The 22,352-nt window shown below is 45.6% G+C and overlaps 1 protein-coding gene across 1 annotated transcript; it reads right to left on the reverse strand.

Annotated features, from left to right (window-relative positions):
* Nucleotides 1-10,830: 10,830 nt before the first annotated feature.
* LOC140899063 (olfactory receptor 52R1-like) lies at nucleotides 10,831-11,820 on the reverse strand. Its single transcript, XM_073313853.1, has one exon. The coding sequence runs from the start codon at nucleotides 11,818-11,820 to the stop codon at nucleotides 10,831-10,833; it is 990 nt and encodes a 329-aa protein (XP_073169954.1).
* Between the last annotated feature and the right edge of the window lie 10,532 nt (nucleotides 11,821-22,352).

Here is a 22,352-nt window from a genome sequence, read left to right on the forward strand (position 1 = left end):
ACAGTTTGCCCTTGTTGCCAAGAAGGCCAATGGCATTTTGGGATGTATAAGTAGGGGCATTGCCAGCAGATCGAGGGATGTGATCGTCCCCCTCTATTCGACATTGGTGAGGCCTCATCTGGAGCACTGTGTCCAGTTTTGGGCCCCACACTACAAGAAGGATGTGGAAAAATTGGATAGCGTCCAGCGGAGGGCAACAAAAATGATTAGGGGACTGGAACACATGACTTACGAGGAGAGGCTGAGGGAACTGGGATTGTTTGCGGAAGAGAAGAAGGAGGGGGGAGTTGATAGCTGCTTTCAACTACTTGAAAGGGGGCTCCAAAGAGGATGGCTCTAGACTGTTCTCAGTGGTAGCTGATGACAGAACAAGGAGTAATGGTCTGAAGTTGCAGTGGGGGAAGTTTAGGTTGGATATTAGGAAAAACTTTTTCATTAGGAGGGTGGCGAAACACTGGAATGCATTACCTAGGGAGGTGGTGGTATCTCCTTCCTTCGAAGTTTTTAAGGTCAAGCTTGAGAAAGTCGTGGCTGGGATGATTTAGTTGGGGATTGGTCCTGCTTTGAGCAGGGGGTTGGAATAGATGACCTCCCTTCCAACCCTGATATTCTAGGATTCTATGATTGCATCACGAGATGTAACAATAACTCTGGATTTGGGTACCCGCCGTCCCACTTTTCTCTATCCATGAGAGGTCAGTTGTGTGACTGCTCATCTCCAGCAGGTCACTTAAACAGTTCCCTCTCAATGCCAGAGCCACAGGTTGAGTGCCTGGGAGCACAGATGCTGAATCAGCCATTCTGTCCTCGGCATCATCCCCCATGTGATCAGTGAGGAGACATTCCTGTACTCCCACTATTCTTCCCCCATGTTTCTCCTCTGGCCCCCCACTCTAGGACACATACCCCTGTGCTCTCTAGAGTGGGAGCTATCCCCTGTTCATGCGTGAAGGACTAACAGCTAACAGCCTGGACAGATGTCTCAGTGGCAGGCTCCAAACCCCTCTCCCTTTCTCAGGTGGCCTTGCCTCCTGCTGTTTTGTTAAAGGAACCCATAACCACCTCTTCAGTAGTTTCTATGATTCTATCAGCCTTCTCTGGGCTCCTGTAGTGGGGTGAGCACCCCGCTCCGGCCCTGAAGGGGTTAAAACAGCCCTGGGAGAGGGCTGCCCTTGGGAGCCAATAGTAAAAGCAGCCCTGCAGAGGGCTGCGGCTTGAAAAAAGGAGTGAACGCAGCAAACCTCATTGATTGGAGAAGTAGCCACAGCTGTGGCCAGCTCAATCCGGGCCCAGCTGGCCCTTAGAAGAGGGCTGTGGGCCAGGAGCTGGGAGGAGACCCTCTCTCTTCAGCCTGGAGGGAGAAGGATCTGGCTACCTGAGAGAAAGGGTACCTGAGGCAGAGTAGAGCTGGGGAAAGGCAAAAGGAGCTGGGGAGCTCCAGCCTGGCAACTCCCCAGGCTGCAGGCCTTGAGCAAGGCCTATGGAGGTATGGAGGCTGCAGAGGGGCAGCCCAGGAATAGGCAGAGGCAGCTGGTCCCAAACTTCTTGCCAATGATGAGCGGCCTTTACAGACTGCAGTTTGGCCCAGTGAGAGGGGGCTAGATGATGACTGGCAGTAGCCACTGTGGTAAGGTGGGGATAGAGGGTTGGGAGGTTCCCCTTGGAGGAAGGGGGTACTGCTCGAGGCAGAACCCTGACATTAAAGGGCACCGGGGTCCAGGAGGTACATGGGGCCTGATGCAGGCGAGAAACTGGCCAGAAAGAGGCGCTCCGAAGCTGCAAAGAGCTAATTCTCAGGACCACCAGCACAATGTGCCGCACCAGTGAATCTTTCCTTCACTACAGCTGCCCTCTGGAACCCATCTCCCTGTGCTCCCTAGCATTGGGTTTGCCCCTTGTTTAGCTTCAACACTGACATTTTTTTCCCTTAGGCAACACTGTCCTTAGCTACAGAGCAGGAGCTGGTCTCAACCACCCCCACCCCTGGAAACATGCAGCTTCCCCCGCTTGCAGAGGAATCAAGGAGACCTCTCCTTTTTTTGAGCAGTTCCTGGGACTTTCCCCTTTCCCTCTGAGGTCCCAACAAAGCACCTTCTTGCTGAAGGTGGACACTCTAACAGCCTGAGCTACATGGAAGAAATCATTGACAATTAGCTTATCAATAGGATCATTGTCTACTACCCCCACTGATAATACAGCTTCCAAACCTTCGGTTTCTGTGTGCACTTTAGCCAAAGGCAAAAGGATTTTGTAAGAGCAAAATAATAAAAGTTCTGCCATCTGTCCTGTCAGTATGTTTCCTTTTGCAGTATACCTCTCCTAACCACTGAAATTTCTGCCCCTGTATCTTCCCACCCAAGATGTTCCCTGCTATTAATGCTGACAGCCTTTAAGTGCTTCATGTCTAGTTCAGCAGAGGCTAATTTTAGAAACCTTATGATAAATGACAGGTGCCCAAGGGGTTTCTGTGCTCAGAATCGCAGCATTCACATGGGCTACCTGCTGCCTGCTTTCTTTGAGCACAGGGCATTTATTCCTCAGGTGATCAGTGGAATTACAATGATAGCACCTCCTGGACTCTTCCATTTTCACAGGAGATTAGGGTTGGGGATTAGAAGAATGGGGTAAAATGGGACCATGCTTCCCACCAAGTGTAAACCCTCCGTCTGTAGTTTATTCACAATAGATGCTTGTGTCTGCTCAAAGTCATCAGCTAGAGAAGCCATCTCATCCACAGTTTTCACCTTTTTGTCCCATAGACACTGTTTCACATCATCTTTACCTGTGTTTAAAAAGTGTCCTGAGAAACAAGTTCAAACATTCCTTCAAACCTTGTAACACCTGTGCTCCTTACCCACTTTCCCATCTAGCCCGGGGCAGTAGCCTGACCAGTGTAAGTTTATTTTCCACTCCATCCCTCCCTCAATGTGGAGAGGACAATGCACCAGCCCCCGTTCCTGAGCAGATTTCCCTTTACACTTCAAACAACAACTATTTTAGCTAAAAAATATTAAAATGATTTATTTACTACAGAAAGTGATTGTAACTAAGAAGTGTACAGCTCAAAGTAGATAAGCTAAAAAATAAAGCAAAATCACAATCTGAGTACTATAAATTAGAATCAAGCAGTATCTCACCCTGATGGGACAATCTTCCATACACAGGCCAGGATTTCTCCTTTCCAGTCTGGGACCACCTCCCCAGTCAAAATCTTTTCCCTCCAGCCATGTCTTGTGGTGTTTAATTGTGGGGGGAGTGTGGCTAAGTGATGATGTCACTTCCCCATTTTATAGCTTCTGCCATGGTCAGGGAACTTCATTGTTCCAAACAAAGCCCCCAGCACTGTCAGTGGGAAAGTACAGGCACAAGATGGAGTCCAGTGTCACATGACCTGGTCATATGTCCTTGCATCCTTCAGTGAGTCATCACAGTGGCCATTACCCACATTCTGGCCAGACATCTACAGGGAACTCCACCAGGTGGGGAGAAGCTTCTTCCATGACCCATGGTGTGCTCATTGATGGGCCATCAACTTGAATAGTCCTTTCATAATGTGCTGGCTCGACTAGATGTAAACTACCATGTGGGAGTTACCACAGGAGCAATCACATTTGAACTACAGGTACATGGTCGACATACTTGTAGAATGTGTGGGTGGAGCCTGGGGAGGACATGGGAAAGAGTTCTGAATGTGCTGAAGGGGAGGGCGGGCACCCATCTGCTCAGTCTGGAGCATCAGAAGGGACTGCAGCATGGTGGTTTCCCACTCCAAAACTTTTATCAGCCTCTCCATTGCATCCCTAGTGTATGCCTCATTTTCTTTTCTTTCCTGCTTCTCGCTTTCCCTCCACTGCCTGAATTCCGTCCTGTCTGAATCAGAGTTCTGCAGCACCTCCCAGAACATATCTTCCTTGCTCTGTCTTGGGCGCTTTCTTATCTGGCGGAGACACTCGGCTGGAGTGGAGGGGGTGCCTCCTTTCGAGGACATATCCGGTGAAGCACAAGTAACAATAAACAAAAACATTATTGTTAACTATATGTAAAGCATTCAAATGCTACATTAAAATACAGTGCTGGTAACACACCTATCCCTTTCCCGCTGACCCTTGACAAGCACACATGCTTGTCAAGGGCCCTACCATCAATAAAACCCTAAGCCCGCCCCTTGACCTCTTAGCCCTGCCCCTTGACCCCTTAGTCCCACCCACTGGAAGTCCCGCCCCCATGAGTTATTGCAAAGTGTGTCATGTTACACCCACCCCACCCCTTGACCCCTTAACCCCACCCCTTGACCTCTGCCCCCCACCGGAAGTCCCGCCCCATGGGGTATTACTTCCAGGGTCAAGGCCGCCACGTGGCCGGAAGCAAGGTATGTCATGTGACCCCCTCTAACAACTCCTCCCACTGCCCTCTACCAATCAGGATAGGTTTTGCCCCTGTAGGACTTCCCCCAAGAGGAGCTTTGACCAATCAGGGCGACTTCCGGGGCGGGGTGTCCTCTCCGGAAGTGGGTCTTGTGACCCCTCCAACAACTCCTCCCCCCATCCCGCTACCAATCAGGAGGGGTTTTGTTCCGATAGGACCAAGAGGAGATTTAACCAATTAGGATGAGTTCCAGGGGGCGGGGTGACCCGTCCGGAAATGATTCGTATGACCCCTCTAACAACTCCTCCCACCAACCTCTACCAATCAGGCCGGCCCGAGAGCAGATTTGACCAAAATAGGGCAGGTTCTGGGATGGGGTGAACCGCCCAGAAGAGGGGCGTATGACCCCTCTGCCAATCAGAGCACAGCACCATCACCCCATAAGGCCCAGCGTCGGGCAGAAGAGGCTGTCTTTTACCAAGAGCGCGTGTTTTAGAAATCGTGGAATCATGGACTCCTTCACCACCCCCGTGAGAACTTCAGATTTTGTTTTAGCCCCGAAGGCCTTTGGACTTGTGTAGAGAAAGCGCTACATCAGCGACAGTTCTGAGGAGGACCCTTTGGCCCAGCCGTTGATGGACACACCGGAAACCGACCCCGAAACCCAGCTGCTTGTGAGGCACCGCGATGAGCGTAATGGCCTCTTGTTGTCCACCCCCCAAGAGGTGGAAGGTGATCACGGCTTGGGGAAGTCACTAGTGGACAAGGTGAATGAAAAAGACGTGGCTCAGGTAAATGAATGTTTAAGAAGTGATGGTCGGGGTGGGGGTGTGTAATGGGGGGTGGGAGGGCTAGGAACCAGGGATTGTGTAAATCAAAAACCAAGCAGTGGTGTGCTTACGCTGTTTCTTTTTTGAAAAAAATCTCTCAACAGCTCGATGATGCCTTTCTGGAGGCCTTTGAGAACTTACACATCGATAGCCCTGTGGGAGTAAATGTATCATGCATCAGCTGTTTTTGCTCATGTCTGAGACACAGATCTCAAGAGGAAAAGGACAAAATGGAAGAATGAACCAGCGCAGACACCCTCATGTTAGGAGTCATGGCGCCCATTTTTACAGGCGGTTGTAAAAGGTTGTGTTAAACCAGGCGATTAATAAAACTTATTTAAATGTGTTAATATGAATGTTGTCCCCCACCCACACTTGTGTTAGTAAAAGATGGTACCAGTAACAGTCATGTCTCCACAGGCGGCTCTGTTAAAGAAAATATATTACACTCCCGGGGAAGTTGGGAGCTTTGGCGGGGTGAACCCTCTTTTTCAAGTGGCCAAAAAGCACAGTAAAACTTTCAATAGAAGACAAGTAACAGCTTGGCTTTCAGACCAGGGTGCTTATACTTTACACAAACCGGCTCGAATACGTTTTAAAAGAAACAAGACCATTGTTTCAGAAGTGGATGCGCAATGGCAGGCAGATTTGGTGGATATGCACCAGTTCTCCAAACAGAACTGCAATTTTAAGTACATCTTAACAGTGGTAGACATTCTATCCAAATATCCCTGGGCCTTAGGCCTAAGAGACAAGACGAGTGGTGAGGTATCCAAGGCCTTTAAAGCTATTTTTAGCGAAGGGCGTGTGCCTCAAAAATTACAAACCGATCAGGGGAAAGAATTTTTAAACAAACCCTTAAGCAGATTGTTAAAACGGCATGGCATTCACCATTTTGTTACTAATAATGAAGTCAAAGCAGGGGTTGTGGAGCGGTTTAACAGAACTTTAAAAACTAGGATGTGGAGATATTTTACAGCCCATAACACCTTTCGCTACATCGATGTGTTACCTGACTTTATAAAGAGTTACAACCAGAGCTTTCACAGAACTATACATACCAGACCCGCTGATGTTAACCCTTCAAATTCTCTGAAGGTATGGAAAATGGTTTATGGAGATGATTTTAAAATAAAACCGGTTGTTGCCCCTTTTCGAAAAGGCGACCACGTGAGACTATCTAAAACCAAAGGAGCTTTTGAAAAACGTTATGAACAGACATTTACCGATGAGATATTCATAGTGGATGAAGCCTTAACCAGGGGTCAGAGACCTGTATACCGATTATAAGACTACGAGGGTGAGACAGTTACTGGATCTTTTTACCCTGAAGAATTACAAAAAGTAAACCCCAAACGAGACAGGATTCACAGGGTTGAAAAAGTTCTAGCGGAGAAAGGAAAAGGGAGAAAAAAGCAACTACTGGTAAAATGGTTGGGGTGGCCTGATAAGTTGAACAGCTGGGTGAAAGCTTCTCAACTCTGTGACATTTAGACACAGACAACAAACAAACAAAAGTTATTCCTCCCCGCAAAGTCAGAGAAGATGAGCGACGGCGAGTTTTACATTACTTTGCCCAGCAACGCCAGCTCTGCAATTTTTCCCCAAAACACCAGCTCGAACTTTACAATACGGCTAATTAAGCCCTTGGATCTCCGGGGTGCCTGGGAGGTGGGGTTAGTGGAAATACAATACCCGCACAGCTGGAACACTATCAACAAAGACACCCCTTTTGAAGTCACCTTTGGAGATATGGCATGGAGTTTCATCCTACGACGAGGTTATTACGCGTCCATACCCGAATTACTGGATCATATGAACAGTATCATAGCTTGTCACCCCGGACCGCCTGAGATGGTCATGAACTACGGCTCTGTGGGTAAAAAAATTAGACTTAGATCCGCCGCTTTTACTTATATGTTTTCTACCAGCAGGGAGCTAGCTAACATTATGGGCTTGGGCCCCAAACACAGCGTCCAAAAATTCCCTTTCTCAGGAGACATTACAGGGGGTTTTAATTCCTTGTATCTGTACACGGATATCGTAGAACATCAGTCTGTGGGGGACTTTTCTGTTCCCCTGTTACGTTGTGTCCCTGTCCAAGGAAGGAACAACGAGTTTGTCACCATCACCTACGATAAACCTCATTACGTCCCTATCAGTAAACACCACATCGACACCATTACCATTGAAATAAAGACAGATCAGAACAAAAGCGTCTCATTTCGCTTTGGCAAGGTGATCATCAAGCTACACCTGCGCCCCCGGAGAGAGCGAGTTTTATAAAAAAGCAAAACCCTTTAAAAGAAGGACTTTGGCCCGCAGGGTCGGCCATAAGCGAAAGTCCAAGAGGAAGCCTGGGCGAAAGAGGAAACACTCGCCGGCTGATACGAGAGATATATTTTAATCAACATGGCTTTCGTTCACTGTGGGTCTGAAGAATGCACCAAATCCGAACTAGACTTGTTCCAAATAGCCCCTACGTAGACCAGCATTGAGAAAAGCATCTACCTCGAGGTGCCACCTCTGTCGGCCGTTACGGAGTCTGCCCCCATTGACTTTTTATAGCAGGGAATGGCATAGATTATATGGATTTAAACAACACACTGCTGTACCTGTGTTGCAAGATTGTAAAAGGAGATGGAACTGAACTCGAAGCGGACGCCGAGGTGGGCCTGGTGAATTACCCAGTGGCCTCTATTTTTAGCAGCTGGATGTCACGCTCAGAGACCGTCTTGTAAGCCAAAGCAACAACTGTTACCCTTACAGGGCCTTTATAGAATCGGTGCTCAATTACAGCAACGACACCCTCGCCACACAATTTTCCGCTGGCCTCTTTTACAAAGACACTGCTGGACAACAGGAAGACACAGACTTGGATGGCGAGAATCTCGGGTTTGTGAGGCTTGCAAAACTGACCGCTCAAAGCAGAACAGTAGAGCTTCTGGGTCATCTACACAGCGACCTGTTTTTTCAAGAAAAACTATTGTTGAACAGAGTGGATGTGAAAATTAAACTGACGCGCAGTAAAGATCCTTTCTGTTTAATGGGCAGCAGAACCAAAGGCTTTAAACTGTGCATTCTATCAGCATCCCTTTTTGTGAAGAAAGTACGGGTGGCCCTGAGCGTTCGTCTGGGGCACGCCGAGGCCCTGCTTACCGCTAATGCCAAATACCCCGTGGACCGTGTGGGAATGAAAGTGTTTAGCATCCCTGCGGGCAGCAGGGTCAGTAACCAGGAGAACCAGTTCCTGGAACAGTTGCCCAAAATGCTTGTCCTGGGGTTCGTGGATAACGATGCCTTTAGCGGAAGTTATGCTAAAAATCCCTTTCATTTTAAGCATTACGATATTAATTTTGTGGCCTTGTATGTGGATGGTGAGCAGATACCGACCAAGCCTCTTCAACCAGACTTTGAGGCAGGACGCTGCGTGAGAGAATACATGAATCTGGTACAGACGGCCGGTAAACACATGAAAGATGGTTCTCTGTTAATCGACAGTGAGGAGTTTGCACAGGGTTACACCCTATTTGCCTTTGACCTGTCCCCCAACCAGGAATGCGCCAATCACTATTCCCTGATTAAAACCGGGAACCTGAGAGCAGAAATTTGTTTTGGGAAGGCTTTAACCATTACTGTCAATATGATTGTGTATGGGGTTTTTGACAACGTCATAGAGATAAATCAGAGGAGAAATGTTCTGTTTGACTACATGTGAACATGGACACCGTGCAGCTCTCACGTGTCTTATCAACGGACGCTTACACGAAAAAGAATTTCTTAGACGTGTTTCCCTGCGATTGGCTCCCTGGCGGCAAGCTGTCTCAGAGACCCCTAGGTTTGGTGGTCAACACGCATCCACACAGCCGACCGGGTGAACACTGGCTTGCCGTGTATCTGGTGGAGCATAACCTTGGAGAGTTTTTTGACTCATACGGGCATCCCCCGAACAGTGTGTTCTTTCCTAAAAGCATTATGAAATTTTTAAACAAAAATGCCACAGACATTGTGTTTCACAACAGACAATTACAAGACCCCAGCTCCGTTGCCTGCGGCTATCACTGCGTGTTTTTCTTACACCCTCGTAGCAAGGGTTTATCTTTTGACCGGATTTTAAAATTGTATTCTAATGACTTAGTGCAAAACGACCGGATGGTGATGAATTTTGTAAAAAATAAATTTAAATACTTGGCCATGCCTAGCCTTGCTCAAAGCATGTTTCAACAAGCCCAGACATGTGTATCTTGCAACGATTTTCATAGTCATGTTACCCAATAAAGCACCCCAGGTGAGGGGTTTAAAGACAATCGATGTTTGGCGTGGTTTTTTTAAAAAAAAAAAACAAAACACAATGACCCAATTCACAAATGTTTTATTTAAAGTAAAACATTACCAGTTTTAAAAAAAAAATAGAATGTGAAAAAGATCACAAACTGAGCCATTCGGCTCTTTTAGCCAATTTTCGTATTTTAGATGGCAAAAAAGGGGTCACTGTAGTATATACTGTAGTATAAGGGCGCTACCATCAATCGAACTCTAACCCCGCCCCTTGAACCCTTAGCCCCACCCCTTGACCACAGAAGGATAGATGCTAAATGATTATAAGTGATAAAAAACAGATCAAGGCAGGTTACTCAGGAAATGAAACAAACTTGCAGCATAAGGCTAGTACATGCTTGATAGGATTTGAATCAGCAATATCTCACCCTGACTGATGATACAAGCAGGCTTACAGATTCCTGAAGAACAGGCTGTACCTGCTTTGAAGCCTGGGTTCCCCTTCCCAATTCAAACTCCTTTGTCTTCCTGAGCTTCTTGCAGCTGTTGAGTTGTGGGGCAGTGAAGACAAGAGATAATTTCACTCCACACCTTTTATAGTTTCTTCCAGTTTTCTGAAAAGTCTGTATATGTGACGTTGGGGGTCCACCCCCATTGACCAAGCATTCTCTGTTGTCTCCGTACTCCCTCCGTGGAGGCTTTCTTATACAGAGTTCCTGTGCTAGTGGATTCTTCCCTCGATGAGTGTTTATGACAGCAATTAACACTGTCTAGCTAGTCCTTTGACATACCTGAAAGGCTGGTTTTGGGTGTTTCCAGCCTCGTATCACAAGTTAGGAACTCACACAAAGCATGATTTCATTACTTCATATACCCAAGGAGATATTAATGTTAAGCAGATTAAGCCCTTTAGAATAATAGCTCACAGGACATACTTTGTACAAAACGTACCATAATTACATCACCGTGGTAAATATAGAGTGCTTTGGAGTGCAGAGTGTCACAAGGACAATCCAGAGAGTTACAGGAGGTGGGGAGGAGAGGAGAGAGTGAGGGGCAGGGCCTTGAGGGGAAGACGCAGAGCAGGGGCGTAACCTGGGGGAAGATGCATGCTACATGGGTGGGGGCTCATGCTTCCAGTTACCAGGAATTAGAAAGGCGGCAACCCTCGGAGTTGCACATAGTCAGATTCCCCATTTGTCATACTGACACAGCACAGTAAAGTGAGGAAAGGGTTTCAGGTCTCTTTGACTGGCCAGTCAGTGATTCAGGGAAGAGAACCCAGCACATGTCACCAGCAAGCGCTGCATGGAGCTCAGTCTGACAGCCAGATCACCAGGAGAAAGCTTTATGACCCTTAATGAGTAAAGAGCTGGAGCAGACTATCCCGAATCTGTTGGCTCCTCACCCCATAGATGATGGGGTTTAACATGGGGGGCACCAGGAGATACATGTTGTTCATGAGAACGTGGAAATGCAGGGCCATATTGTGCCCAAACCGTTCTGTGAGGGCGGAGAAGAGATGTGGGATGTAAGAGCCTAAGATGACACAGAGGTGGGAGCCACAGGTCCCAAAAGTCTTGAGGCGGGCGTCCTTTGTTGGGAGGCCGAAGATGGCCCTGAGGATCTGGATATAGGACACAGCGATACAAAACACATCCACACCGGTCACCAAGAATGCCACAGCGAGGCTGTAGTAACTACTGATGCGGATGTCGGCGCAAGCCAGCTTCACCACAGCTATGTGCTTGCAGTATGTGTAGGGAATGATGTTGGTTCTGCAATATGGCCACCTCCTCGCCAGGAAGAGATAGGGCAATACGAGCATGATGCCACGCAGCACCACGGCCAGGCCAATTTTGGCCACCACAGGGTTTGTCAGAGTGGTGGAATGTCTCAGGGGATCACAGATGGCCACGTAGCGATCAAAAGCCATGGCCACAAGGATCCCAGAATGCATAGCAGAGAAGCTGAGAAGGCAGAACATCTGGGTGAGGCAGGCGCTGAAATTGATCTCCCTGGAATTGAACCAGAAGATGCTCAGCATTTTGGGTAGGACGGTCGTAGACAGGACCACGTCGGCGACGACCAGCATGCAGATGAAATAGTACATGGGCCCATGGAGGCTTGGCTCCCTCTTCACGATGAACAGGATTGTGAAGTTCCCCAAGATGGCTATGGCATACATCGCACAGAAAGGGATGGAGATCCAGACATGGGCTGCCTCCAGGCCAGGAATGCCCAGCAGGATGAAGGTGGAAGGGTTGGTAAAGTCGGTTGAGTTGGAATCTGACATGGAGTAGGAGAGAAGGTTTCCAACGCTGAGGCAGAATGGTGTTTCCTGCATGTACCGTGCGTTCCCCTGACTTCCTGTATGTGCCCAGGGTCTAGGTCGATGGTCACAGGAGAAATGCCTGGATGGAAAGAAAATGTTAATATTAGACACTACATACACAGCTCGAGGCTTGTCTCATGGATGGAGCAGGTTGGTCGCTCTTCACACACTGAAAAATGACATTTTAATGATTAAGATAAATGAATTATGAACAATTGACCCTACTAATGTCAGTTCCATATTTTATGGTGCTCCTTTCGTCAATAATTCCTACACATCGTGGTATGGGAAACATTAATAGGCACCAGCACGAAACACGAGTGGATGCTGGTTTTCCCTCATTGTTCCTTAGGCCTTATCTGCACTGCCAAGTTTTTTTGCCAAGAGGCAGCATTTGGTGAAGAAATAGTGGAGGTGTAAACACTACAAAGCCACTTTTGAAGACAGAACTCCTCAGTTTCAGTGGCGTAATAAAGGCACCTTAACGAGAGGTGTAAGGGTTTGCAACAATGATTTCTTTTAAAGGCTTTTTCGTCATTGACCAAAGTTTCAGCAAAAAAAATCTGCCAATTTACACATAGGCTCAATACAATGAAACCCAGGCTACAGAGTCCATGCTGTAGGGGGTTTCCCATTCACCTAGTTATTGAAAATCTGAGAGTGGGAAAAAAACACCTTTGCCAAGACATGTGCCAGGGGAAACATCCCAACTAGAACACACCTCAGGGAAAAGACTTGGGCATCATTGATAGCAGCTCCACGGAAACACCTGCTCATTTGCGGTAGTGGCCACAACAAAGACAATGTTCAGATGTGTAAGGAATGGGATGGAGAATATCCTGCTCTGGAGATGCACTCACTTTTGCTCACCCAGCCTCTATAAAGGATGTAGCAGATAGAAAGGGGATTTCCCAGGCAGCCTATGAGAATGGGGGAGGCTGGCGTATGCGGAAAGACTGAAAAGTCTGGGACTGGTTAGTTTAGAGAAGAGACAATTAAGGGGGCATACGATAGAGGAGAACAAAATAAAGAATGGAACTGATTACATTGATATGGACAAACAGAGAACAGCTCCCAGCCAGTAATAGCTATCTACAGATACCCTTCAAAAGGGCCAATTCCCCAAAGATAAGGCAAATGATCAGCAAAACTGAGTGGGAGGAAAAATGTAGACAGAAAAATGGGAATGAAAAATGGAAGTTCTTTAAGAAGAGTTTATGAGAGATCTAAAAAGCCATGATTCCACAATCAAGAAAGTAGAGAACTTTGGTTAAAAACCCAGTTCAGTAGCAAAGTGAAGGCAGCAACTGAGGTGGGGGAAAGCAATATATAACAAATGGGGAAAAGGGAAAATAGATAGCAAGCAATAGAAATTGGAAGTTATGAAAATAGATACAGGATGTTACAGACATTGGGGGAAATCCATGCTTTGCAGGGCCAAGGATAACAAAAAGGAGGTTATTAATTATCTTAAGAAGAAAAGTAACCCTCAAAAATGTGTAGGCCAGTTCCAAGAGGGAGAAAGGAAACTTGTTAATGTTGGAGAAAAGGGAGATGTGTTCAAGAAATTGTTTTGTTCTGCATTTGGAAAGGAGCAGTATCAGGTACTCAGATCACACACGGTCTAACTTGGATTTAAACTTGGAGAGTGGTCAGTTTGGATGAGGTATTACCAGCAGGAGAGTGAGTTTGTGTGTATATGGGGGTGGGGGGGATGTGAGAAAACCTGGATTTGTGCTGGAAATGGCCCACCTTAATTATGCACATTGTAGGGAGAATGGTCACTTTGGATGAGCTATTACCAGCAGGAGAGTGAGTTTGTGTGTGTGATTTTTGGGAGGAGGGTGAGGGGGTGAGAGAACCTGGATTTGTGCAGGAAATGGCCCAACTTTATTATCATGCACATTGTGTAAAGAGTTGTCACTTTGGATGGGCTATCACCAGCAGGAGAGTGAATTTGTGTGTGTGGGGGGGTGGAGGGTGAGAAAACCTGGATTTGTGCTGGAAATGGCCCACCTGATGATCACTTTAGATAAGCTATTACCAGCAGGACAGTGGGGTGGGAGGAGGTATTTTTTCATATTCTCTGTGTATAAATAAAGCCTGCTGTAGTTTCCACGGCATGCATCCGATGAAGTGAGCTGTAGCTCACAAAAGCTCATGCTCAAATAAATTGGTTAGTCTCTAAGGTGCCACAAGTCCTCCTTTTCTTTTTACAAATTATCTTGCATATTTCAGCTTTGCATAACAGTATATATCAAGCTAATGTGACCTGATGGGAAGAATTTTTACTGATGCATGACAGTCAAATTATAGAATTAAATGACCCAATTTATGGACAATTTTTATTTGTATTACTTGAGTTTTGTTTGCATTATCCTCTTTGGGATTTGGGGAATCCTATTAATTTAGCAATTTTTACACACCTTGTTACTATTATCTCTGATTTCCCTATTCATACTTTATGAGCCTCTTTTCATATTCTTATTACTCAGTTTACCATTGACAGACTAAAATATAATTGACTGCACCACTGATTCCAATCCAAGGCCATTTCCAGGAAGAAGCCTTTTTGTTTTCTAACTTGCAGTGGCAGCAGAAAGTGTTTTGTGTCTAGACATTCTGGAGTGCAAAAAATTACCAGTATGTTTATACAAACATTTATGTGTCTGTGGATGAGAGGTAAATGTACTGAAAGCACATCACATTCCTTTTTTCTGTTTCCAAAATTGAGGGGAAAGTTGAAATACATTTCTGAGCCTTTAGAAAGTTATGTGATCTGCTGCTGTGCTTTTTTAAATTTAATTTTATTTTTTTAGTATAACCATTTTCATTTATGTATTTATTTTTTGTATTACACTGTCATATAAAATTAATAATAGGTTTTTAAAAAATACCAATATATAAAAAAACAAACATGTCTATAATCAAAATATAAATGGATCCAGAAATAAACACAAAATCACAGTTTTATCAGCATGCTTACTGCAATGAGATGTTTCAAAGGGAAAATCATTAATTCGGTTTTAGAGTTGTTTGTATAAATACCAAGAGACCCCAGTGGTCTCTTCCTGCAGTTTGTAGTGTTTTTTTGCAATAGAGAAGGGGCACAAGACAGGGTAGAAATGAACAGAAAGGAGATTATTAAGCCCACACAAAACCTGTAACTCCCTGGGTCTCTAGTTTCCTTGTGCCGAATTGGAATTAATTTGCAAACTGGATACAATTAATTTAGGATTGAATAGAGACTGGGAATGGATGGGTCATTACACAAAGTAAAACTATTTCCCCATGTTTATTTCCCCCCCCAACCCCCCGCTGTTCCTCAGAGGTTCCTGTTAACTGCTGGAAATGGCCCACCTTGATTATCATTATAAAAGGTTCCCCCCCCCCCGCTCTCCTGCTGGTAATAGCTCATCTTAAGTGATCACTCTCCTTATAGTGTGTATGATAACACCCATTTTTTCATGTTCTGTGTGCATACAAATCTCCTCACTGAATTTTCTACTGAATGCATCCGATGAAGTGAGCTGTAGCTCACGAAAGCTTATGCTCAAATAAATTAGTTAGTCTCTAAGGTGCCACAAGCACTCCTTTTCTTTTTGCGAATACAGACTAACACGGCTGCTACTCTGAAACCGGTCATGAAACACTTTCCAGTCCATTAGCAGTCAAAGAGGATGTTAAACAGCATCTACAGTAGAACCTCAGAGTTACAAAAACCAGAGTTACGAACTGACCGATCACCAAACTTCTCATTCCAAATCAAAAGTAGGCAGTCGGGCAGCAACAGACCCCCCCCCCCCAGCCCTTACACCCCAAAGGAAATAAAGGACAGTTCTGCATTAAACCTAAACTATTAAAAAATAAAAGGAAAGTTTTTTAAAAAAGATTTGACAAGTTTAAGAAACAGTGGAAAAGCTGATCTGGGATAAGTTAAAAAAAATCTAGGAGTCTAATTAATGCCAGTCAACAATATGGTTTTATGGAAACAGGTCTTGTCAAATAAATACGATTTCATCCTTTCATGAGAGTACACGTTTGGTTGATCAAGGGAACCATACAGATGCAACAGACTTCGATTTCTCTGAGGCATTTGATTTAGTCAGGGAAAACATTCAGTTAACATAATGAACAATATACGTCACTAGAGCACATGTTAAATGGAGTAAAAACGAGCTCACTGACAGATCTCAGAAAGCAGTTGTGAGTGGGCCATTGCCAGGAAAAGGGGTTGTTTCTCATGGGGTTCTGCAGGGATCAGGTCTAGGCCCGGTGCGATTCAGTATTTTCATCAATCATCTGGAAACAAATAGAAAATGATTGCAGGTAAAATCTACGGACGACCCAAAGATTGGCAGAGTGGTTACAGTGAGGCAGTCAGGGCAGGCCTAGCGATTGATCTACAGTGTTTGTTGAGTTGGGCCCATGTAAACAAAATGTTTTAATACAGTCAAATGCAAAGTGATCCTCTCGGAACATGGCATGCAGGCCCCACAACCATGCTGTGGCACAGTATTATGGAACGCAGGGATGCTGAAAAGGATTTAGGGGTCATTGTGGACAACCAGCTTATCACAAGCTCCCAATGCAATGCTGTGGCCAAAATGGCTCACGCGATCCTTGGATTCATAAACGGGGGAGTGGTGAGTTGGAGCAGGGGAAGGGTTTTATCTCTGGACATGGCATTGATGAAACCGACCGTGTCCAGTTCTTCAGTCCCCATTTCAAAAAGGATGTTGAAAAACTGGAGAGGGTGCAGAAAAAAACCACAAAAATGTTTGGAGACTGGAGAAAATGCCTGACAGAGAAAGAGATTTAAAGAGCTTCATCTATTTATCTCATCTAAAAAGACAATCAAGCAGAGCCTTCCATGGGGAGAAAACCATGGGAACTAAGGGGCTCTGTAATCTAGTTTAGAAAGGCAGAGGAAGACCCAATGGCTGGAAGCTGAAGCCAGACAAATTCCACTCGGAATTATGGGCCAAATGATCAGCACTCGGGGTGATTAATCATTGGGACAAACTGCAAAGGGAAGTGGTGGATTCTCTAACTCCCCATGTCTGCAGATCCAGACTGGATGCTTTTCTGGAAGATCTGCTTGAGGTTTTGTCTACACTTAATACACTACTGAGGCACTGTGAAGTGCTTCAGTGTAGACACGACTTCCAGGGATGGTCTGTGTATTCCCGTCAGTGAGGATAATTCACCTTCCCGAGAGGTGGCAGCGAGGTCAATGGAAGAGTTGTTCCACTGACCTCATTCTCTCTACATCGGGTTAGGTTGATATAGCGACAGCTCTCAGGGGGTGTGGATTCTTTTGCTGTTGCAAAAAAAGCAAATGCAATTTTGGGTTGCATTAACAGAGGCATAGCATGCAAGTCATGGTAGGTGATTGTACCTCTCTACTCAGCACTGGTTAGGTGCTGTGTGCAATTTTGGTCACCGCTGTCTAGAAAGGATGTAGAGAAACTGGTAAGGATCCAGAGATGAGTGACAAAGATGATCCAAAGGATGGCATGCAAACCATGTGCGCAAAGGCTGAAGGAATTGGTTGTGTTTAGTTGAAAAAAGATTAAGGAGGGACATGAGAGTGGTCTTCAAGTATTTGAAAGGCTGCCATAAAAAAGATGGAGAAAAATTGTCCTTTTGAGACAAAGAGCAGGTCAAAAGGCAATTGGTTCAGAGTGCAGCAGAGCCGATTTAGATTCAATTTCAGGAAAAACTCCCTAACTATAAGAACAGCAGGACAATGAAACAGACACCTAGGCAGGTTGTGGAAGCTCCTTCACTGAAGGCTTTCTAAAGGAGGCTGGAGCCATCTGTCTTGGATGGTTTAGATACAACAAATCCTACATCTTGGCAGAGGGTTGGACTAGCTGACCCTTGAAGGTCCCCTGTGGCTCTAGGATTGTACAATGTAAAATCCTAGTGTCGACTAGGTCTTAGTCAAACACAAGTTTTGGAGTTCAATACAGGGGTAACTTGGCTTAAATTTAACGGCTTTTGTTCTACTGGAATTCAGACAGAATGATCTAATTGTCCCTTCTGATCTTAAACCCTATGAATCTATGGATAAAGAAATTAAGTCAAGCATTTATATTTACTCTGTCTCATAACACAGGAACAAGGGAACATTCAAGTACATTGAAAGTCTGAATATATAACATTGAGAAAGAAAAATTGTTTACCTAATCCATATTTGGCCTGTGGAACTCCTTGCCACACACATTATTGGAGCAAAGAGCATAGTTGAATGGGATTCACAAATGGATTGGGCATTGTAGGTGGTGCTGGTGACACCATAGTTAGTTAACACTGTCTGACACATTCAATTAGGAGACCTCATTTTCAGTTGGTTATAATTTTGCCAAATTTTAACCATTTGGACTGAAATTTCCCACACTGGGTTTCTGCTTCTAGCTGAATTGTTTTTGAAAGTTTCAGACCTAAGAGTTCAGCCAAGTTCTCAAATGAAGCCAGGAGAAAAGCGGTCTTGCCCATGTTGAAAAATTCATATAATTATTCCAGTGAGGAGCCCTACCCCCTCCATGCTTTCCATCACAAAGTCAGGTGAGAGCCATCCCCGTTAACAACCAGAGCCCTGAAATGCAAGAGAAGGAGGGAGAGTCCCTGTGCATTAGCTCACACACAGCTGGCTCCTGAGGTCTTTACTCAACTCTTACTCCAAGGGGAGTTTTGCTTCTATGGGGCTTGAGAACGTATGGGCCAGGGCCTCGTAATTTGGCCTTGGATTCTACATCTACTAAAACCTTTCATTCTGAAGCATCCCCTGTGCCACTGAAATGCAGCCATCTCGGGGCTGGAGCCCATCAGCGAGGGGCAGAGCAAAGGGGACATTTTGGCCAGTGATATTGGAGCAAACTCATCCCCTGTGGCAAGGGCCCCAGCATGTTTAATGGTTGTGCAGAGCGGAAAGGACCACAGACCTATTCTCTGTCCCATAACGCCCACATTGCACTGGGTTTGTCAAGCAAGTGAGCTCCTCAGCAAGAGACCTGTGAATTCTGAGCCAGACGTGTCTTCCCTGGGAATCCTCTGCAGACAGCCGTGTTCCACACCTCTCTAACGCCAGCATCTGCAGCAGCATCCAACGCTGAGAGCCGACCTGGGGTGTGCACCGTTTATAATCTAGCTGTGCACATTCCCAGGGGGGTTCACTCAGCCTCTAGGAGAGAAGCGGCATCTGGATGCAAATAGGCTGGAAACCGTAGACACTCTAGCCAATGTCTCTCTTCTTTATCCAGGTTTAGAAGTAAACAGTCATTAAGGAACGTTCCCAAAGGGAGATGAGAACTCTTGGGCTCTCCACTGAGTCAGAGAGGAATTGGCTGCTCTGTGTATTTGTGTATATTTAAAAAGTAGAGTTGATTAGGAAGAAAACTAGGGGTAATGGGCAGCTCTCCAGAGGTTCTGATACCCTGTAAATGCCCAGTATTAATGGTTAGATAGAAGACAGAGAAATCTGGAGAAAGGTGACTATATGACCATAACAAGGTTTAAAAGAGAACTGGGACTATAACAGGGTTTAAAAGAGACCTGGATAAATTCATGGAGGTTAAGCGCATTTATGGATATTAGCTAGGATGGGTAAGGAATGGTGTCCTTAGCCTCTATTTGTCAGAGGGGGGTGATGGATGGCAGGAGAGAAATCACTTGATCGTTACCTCTTAGGTTCACTCACTCCAGGGCATCTGGCATTGCCACTGTCGGTAGACAGGATACTGGGCTGGATGGACCTTTGGCCTGACCCAGTACGACCATTCTTATGTTCTTAAGGTAAGTGAGGAGAGAAACGAACACTTTCTGCAGGCACACAGGGCTATCACTAAGGCATCAGAAATCAGTAATTCTCATCAGTAACTGTCATCATACTGTGTAACACCTTTCATTGAAGGATCTTCAAAACACCAAGTAAAGGAAAGTCACTATGAACATATAGTCACTATACTGATAGGTAAACTGAGGTAAAGGAAGACTGACTTGGTGAAGGTCACACAGAGAATGACAGACAGAACCCAGGACTCTTGACTTCCCTGCTCTAACCATGGTCTCTCCATTAGTAACTGAGCACATGACAAGAAGGAAATGGACTCACAGTCTAGCAGGGCTTGTTTTTTAGGTGGGTGTGACGGACTTGCCCAGGATGCAACCTGGAAAGGGCGTATCACCGAGCCCTCTGCATACCAACCTGGGCTCTCTTTCACACTTTGAGGATGTGACAAGCTGCTATCCTCTCCAGGTTTGGACTCTTACAGCCAGACACATCTCCACCCAGCTGCAGTTACATGAATGTTTTCACTAGGCACTCATGTACCAACAATAGAGCGGCTAAAGCCAATTTCCTGCCTGCCCGCCCCCACCCCCAGAGCTCCCCAGGCGAGGAACCCAGAGCTGTACTGTCTTACCCTGGTCAGAAGCCCAGAGACTGTACATTTATTACCCAGTCCACCCCTCCCTCAATGTGGAGAGGACAATACACTAGCCCCTGTTCCTGAGCACATTTCCCTTTTGCATTTCAAACAACACACTGTTTTAGATAAAAAATATATATATATATATAAAACCAAGTTATTAACTGCAGAAGGATAGATTTTAAGTGATTATAAGTAATAAGTGTACAGATCAAAGGAGATGACCTAAGAAATAAAGGAAAATGACTATCTGAGTTCTATAAACTTGACAGGATTTGAATCACACAGTGTGTCACTCTGATGGTACAAACAGTCCACCTGTCCTCCATGCAAAAGCTAGAAATGCCTTCAGCCTGGGACCAAATCCCCAGTTTGGTCCTTCTTCCTAAGGTTTTTCCAGGTGTTGAGTTATGCGGGGGAGTGAGGCCAAGCAATTTTGTTACTTCCACCTTTTATGGCTTCTGTCATTCGCAGGGACCTTCATTTTTCCAAGCAGAAGCCCCAGCACAATTACCAGAAATGCACAGACACAAATGGAGTCCAGTGTCACATGAGTTGCTCATATGCCCTCACATGCTTTCAGAATTTTTGGCACAAAAATGAGACATGCATACAAATAGGGTAATCATATTCAGCAAATCATAACTTTTTCACTGATACCATTGATACCTGTTGCTTTGGGGGCACAGAATGTCACACCTCCCCCCTTAGTTTACTGCAGAAGTGTTAGTCACTGACTAGGTTGGAGGGAGTGTGCCCAAGGCCTTCTTTAGGTTTGGAATATACAATGCCCAAGTGTTGCAAACCTTGGAGTGTGATCCACATGTGTTTTTATAAAGCTCTGTGTGCCTTCTATTTGTCACTCGAAAACCTGTCTTTGTAAATGTGCAGGATTGTCAACCGTTGTGTTTTTGCAACAGGTGATAACTCAATACAGATAGTCATCAATGCCATGAAGTGGTTTGCCTCAGTTTCCCCTTCCACACAGCAAACCAGGTTTATTATGCTTTCCCTGCCGTAACAAACTTTGAGACTGTTTAGAGGTGTTAGCTGAGAAACAGTATTCCCATAGGGCTTCTTTTTTACTACATGTAGCTTATTACAACTTTTGATAGGATTTACCATCAGTGTCAAATTCTTTGTTATCAGGTTCACCATTAGCAACAAACATTGGATGAGGCTTTCTTCCAGCAACTCACGGAAGTTACTAGATGGCAGGCCCTGGTTCTCATGGGAGACTTCAATCACCCTGATATCTGCTGGAAGAGCAATACAGCAGTGCACAGACAATCCAGGAAGATTTTGAAAAATGTAGGGGACAATTTCCTGGTGCAGGTGCTGGAGGAACCAAGTAGGGGCAGAGCTCTTCTTAACCTGCTGCTCACAAACCGGGAAGAATTAGTAGGGGAAGCAAAAGTGGATGGGAACCTGGGAGGCAGTGACCATGAGATGGTCGAGTTCAGGATCCTGACACAGGGAAGAAAGGAGAGCAGCAGAATACGGACCCTGGACTTCAGAAAAGCAGACTTTGACAACCTCAGGGAACTAATGGGCAGGATCCCCTGGGAGAATAACATGAGGGGGAAAGGAGTCCAGGAGAGCTGGCTGTATTTTAAAGAATCCTAATTGAGGTTACAGGGACAAACCATCCCGATGTATAGAAAGACTAGTAAATAGGGCAGGCGACCAGCTTGGCTTAACAGTGAAATCCTTGCTGACCTTAAACACAAAAAAGAAGCTTACAAGAAGTGGAAGATTGGGCAAATGACCAGGGAAGAGTATAAAAATATTGCTCGGGGATGCAGGAGTGAAATCAGGAAGGCCAAATCACACCTGGAGTTGCAGCTAGCAAGAGATGTTAAGAGTAACAAGAAGGGTTTCTTCAGGTATGTTAGCAACAAGAAGAAAGTCAAGGAAAGTGTGGGCCCCTTACTGAATGAGGGAGGCATCCTAGTGACAGGGGATGTGGAAAAAGCTAACGTACTCAGTGCTTTTTTTGCCTCTGTCTTCAGGTACAAGGTCAGCTCCCAGACTACTGCACTGGGCAGCACAGCATGGGGAGGAGGTGACCAGCCCTCTATGGAGAAAGAAGTGGTTCCGGACTATTTA

Source organism: Lepidochelys kempii, chromosome 1, assembly GCF_965140265.1.
Source record: "Lepidochelys kempii isolate rLepKem1 chromosome 1, rLepKem1.hap2, whole genome shotgun sequence".
Classification (NCBI taxonomy): domain Eukaryota; kingdom Metazoa; phylum Chordata; order Testudines; family Cheloniidae; genus Lepidochelys; species Lepidochelys kempii.

Bases quoted from the DNA above. Each gene is read 5' to 3' on its own strand.
- LOC140899063 (XM_073313853.1), bottom strand. From the start codon at position 11,820: ATGCAGGAAACACCATTCTGCCTCAGCGTTGGAAACCTTCTCTCCTAC.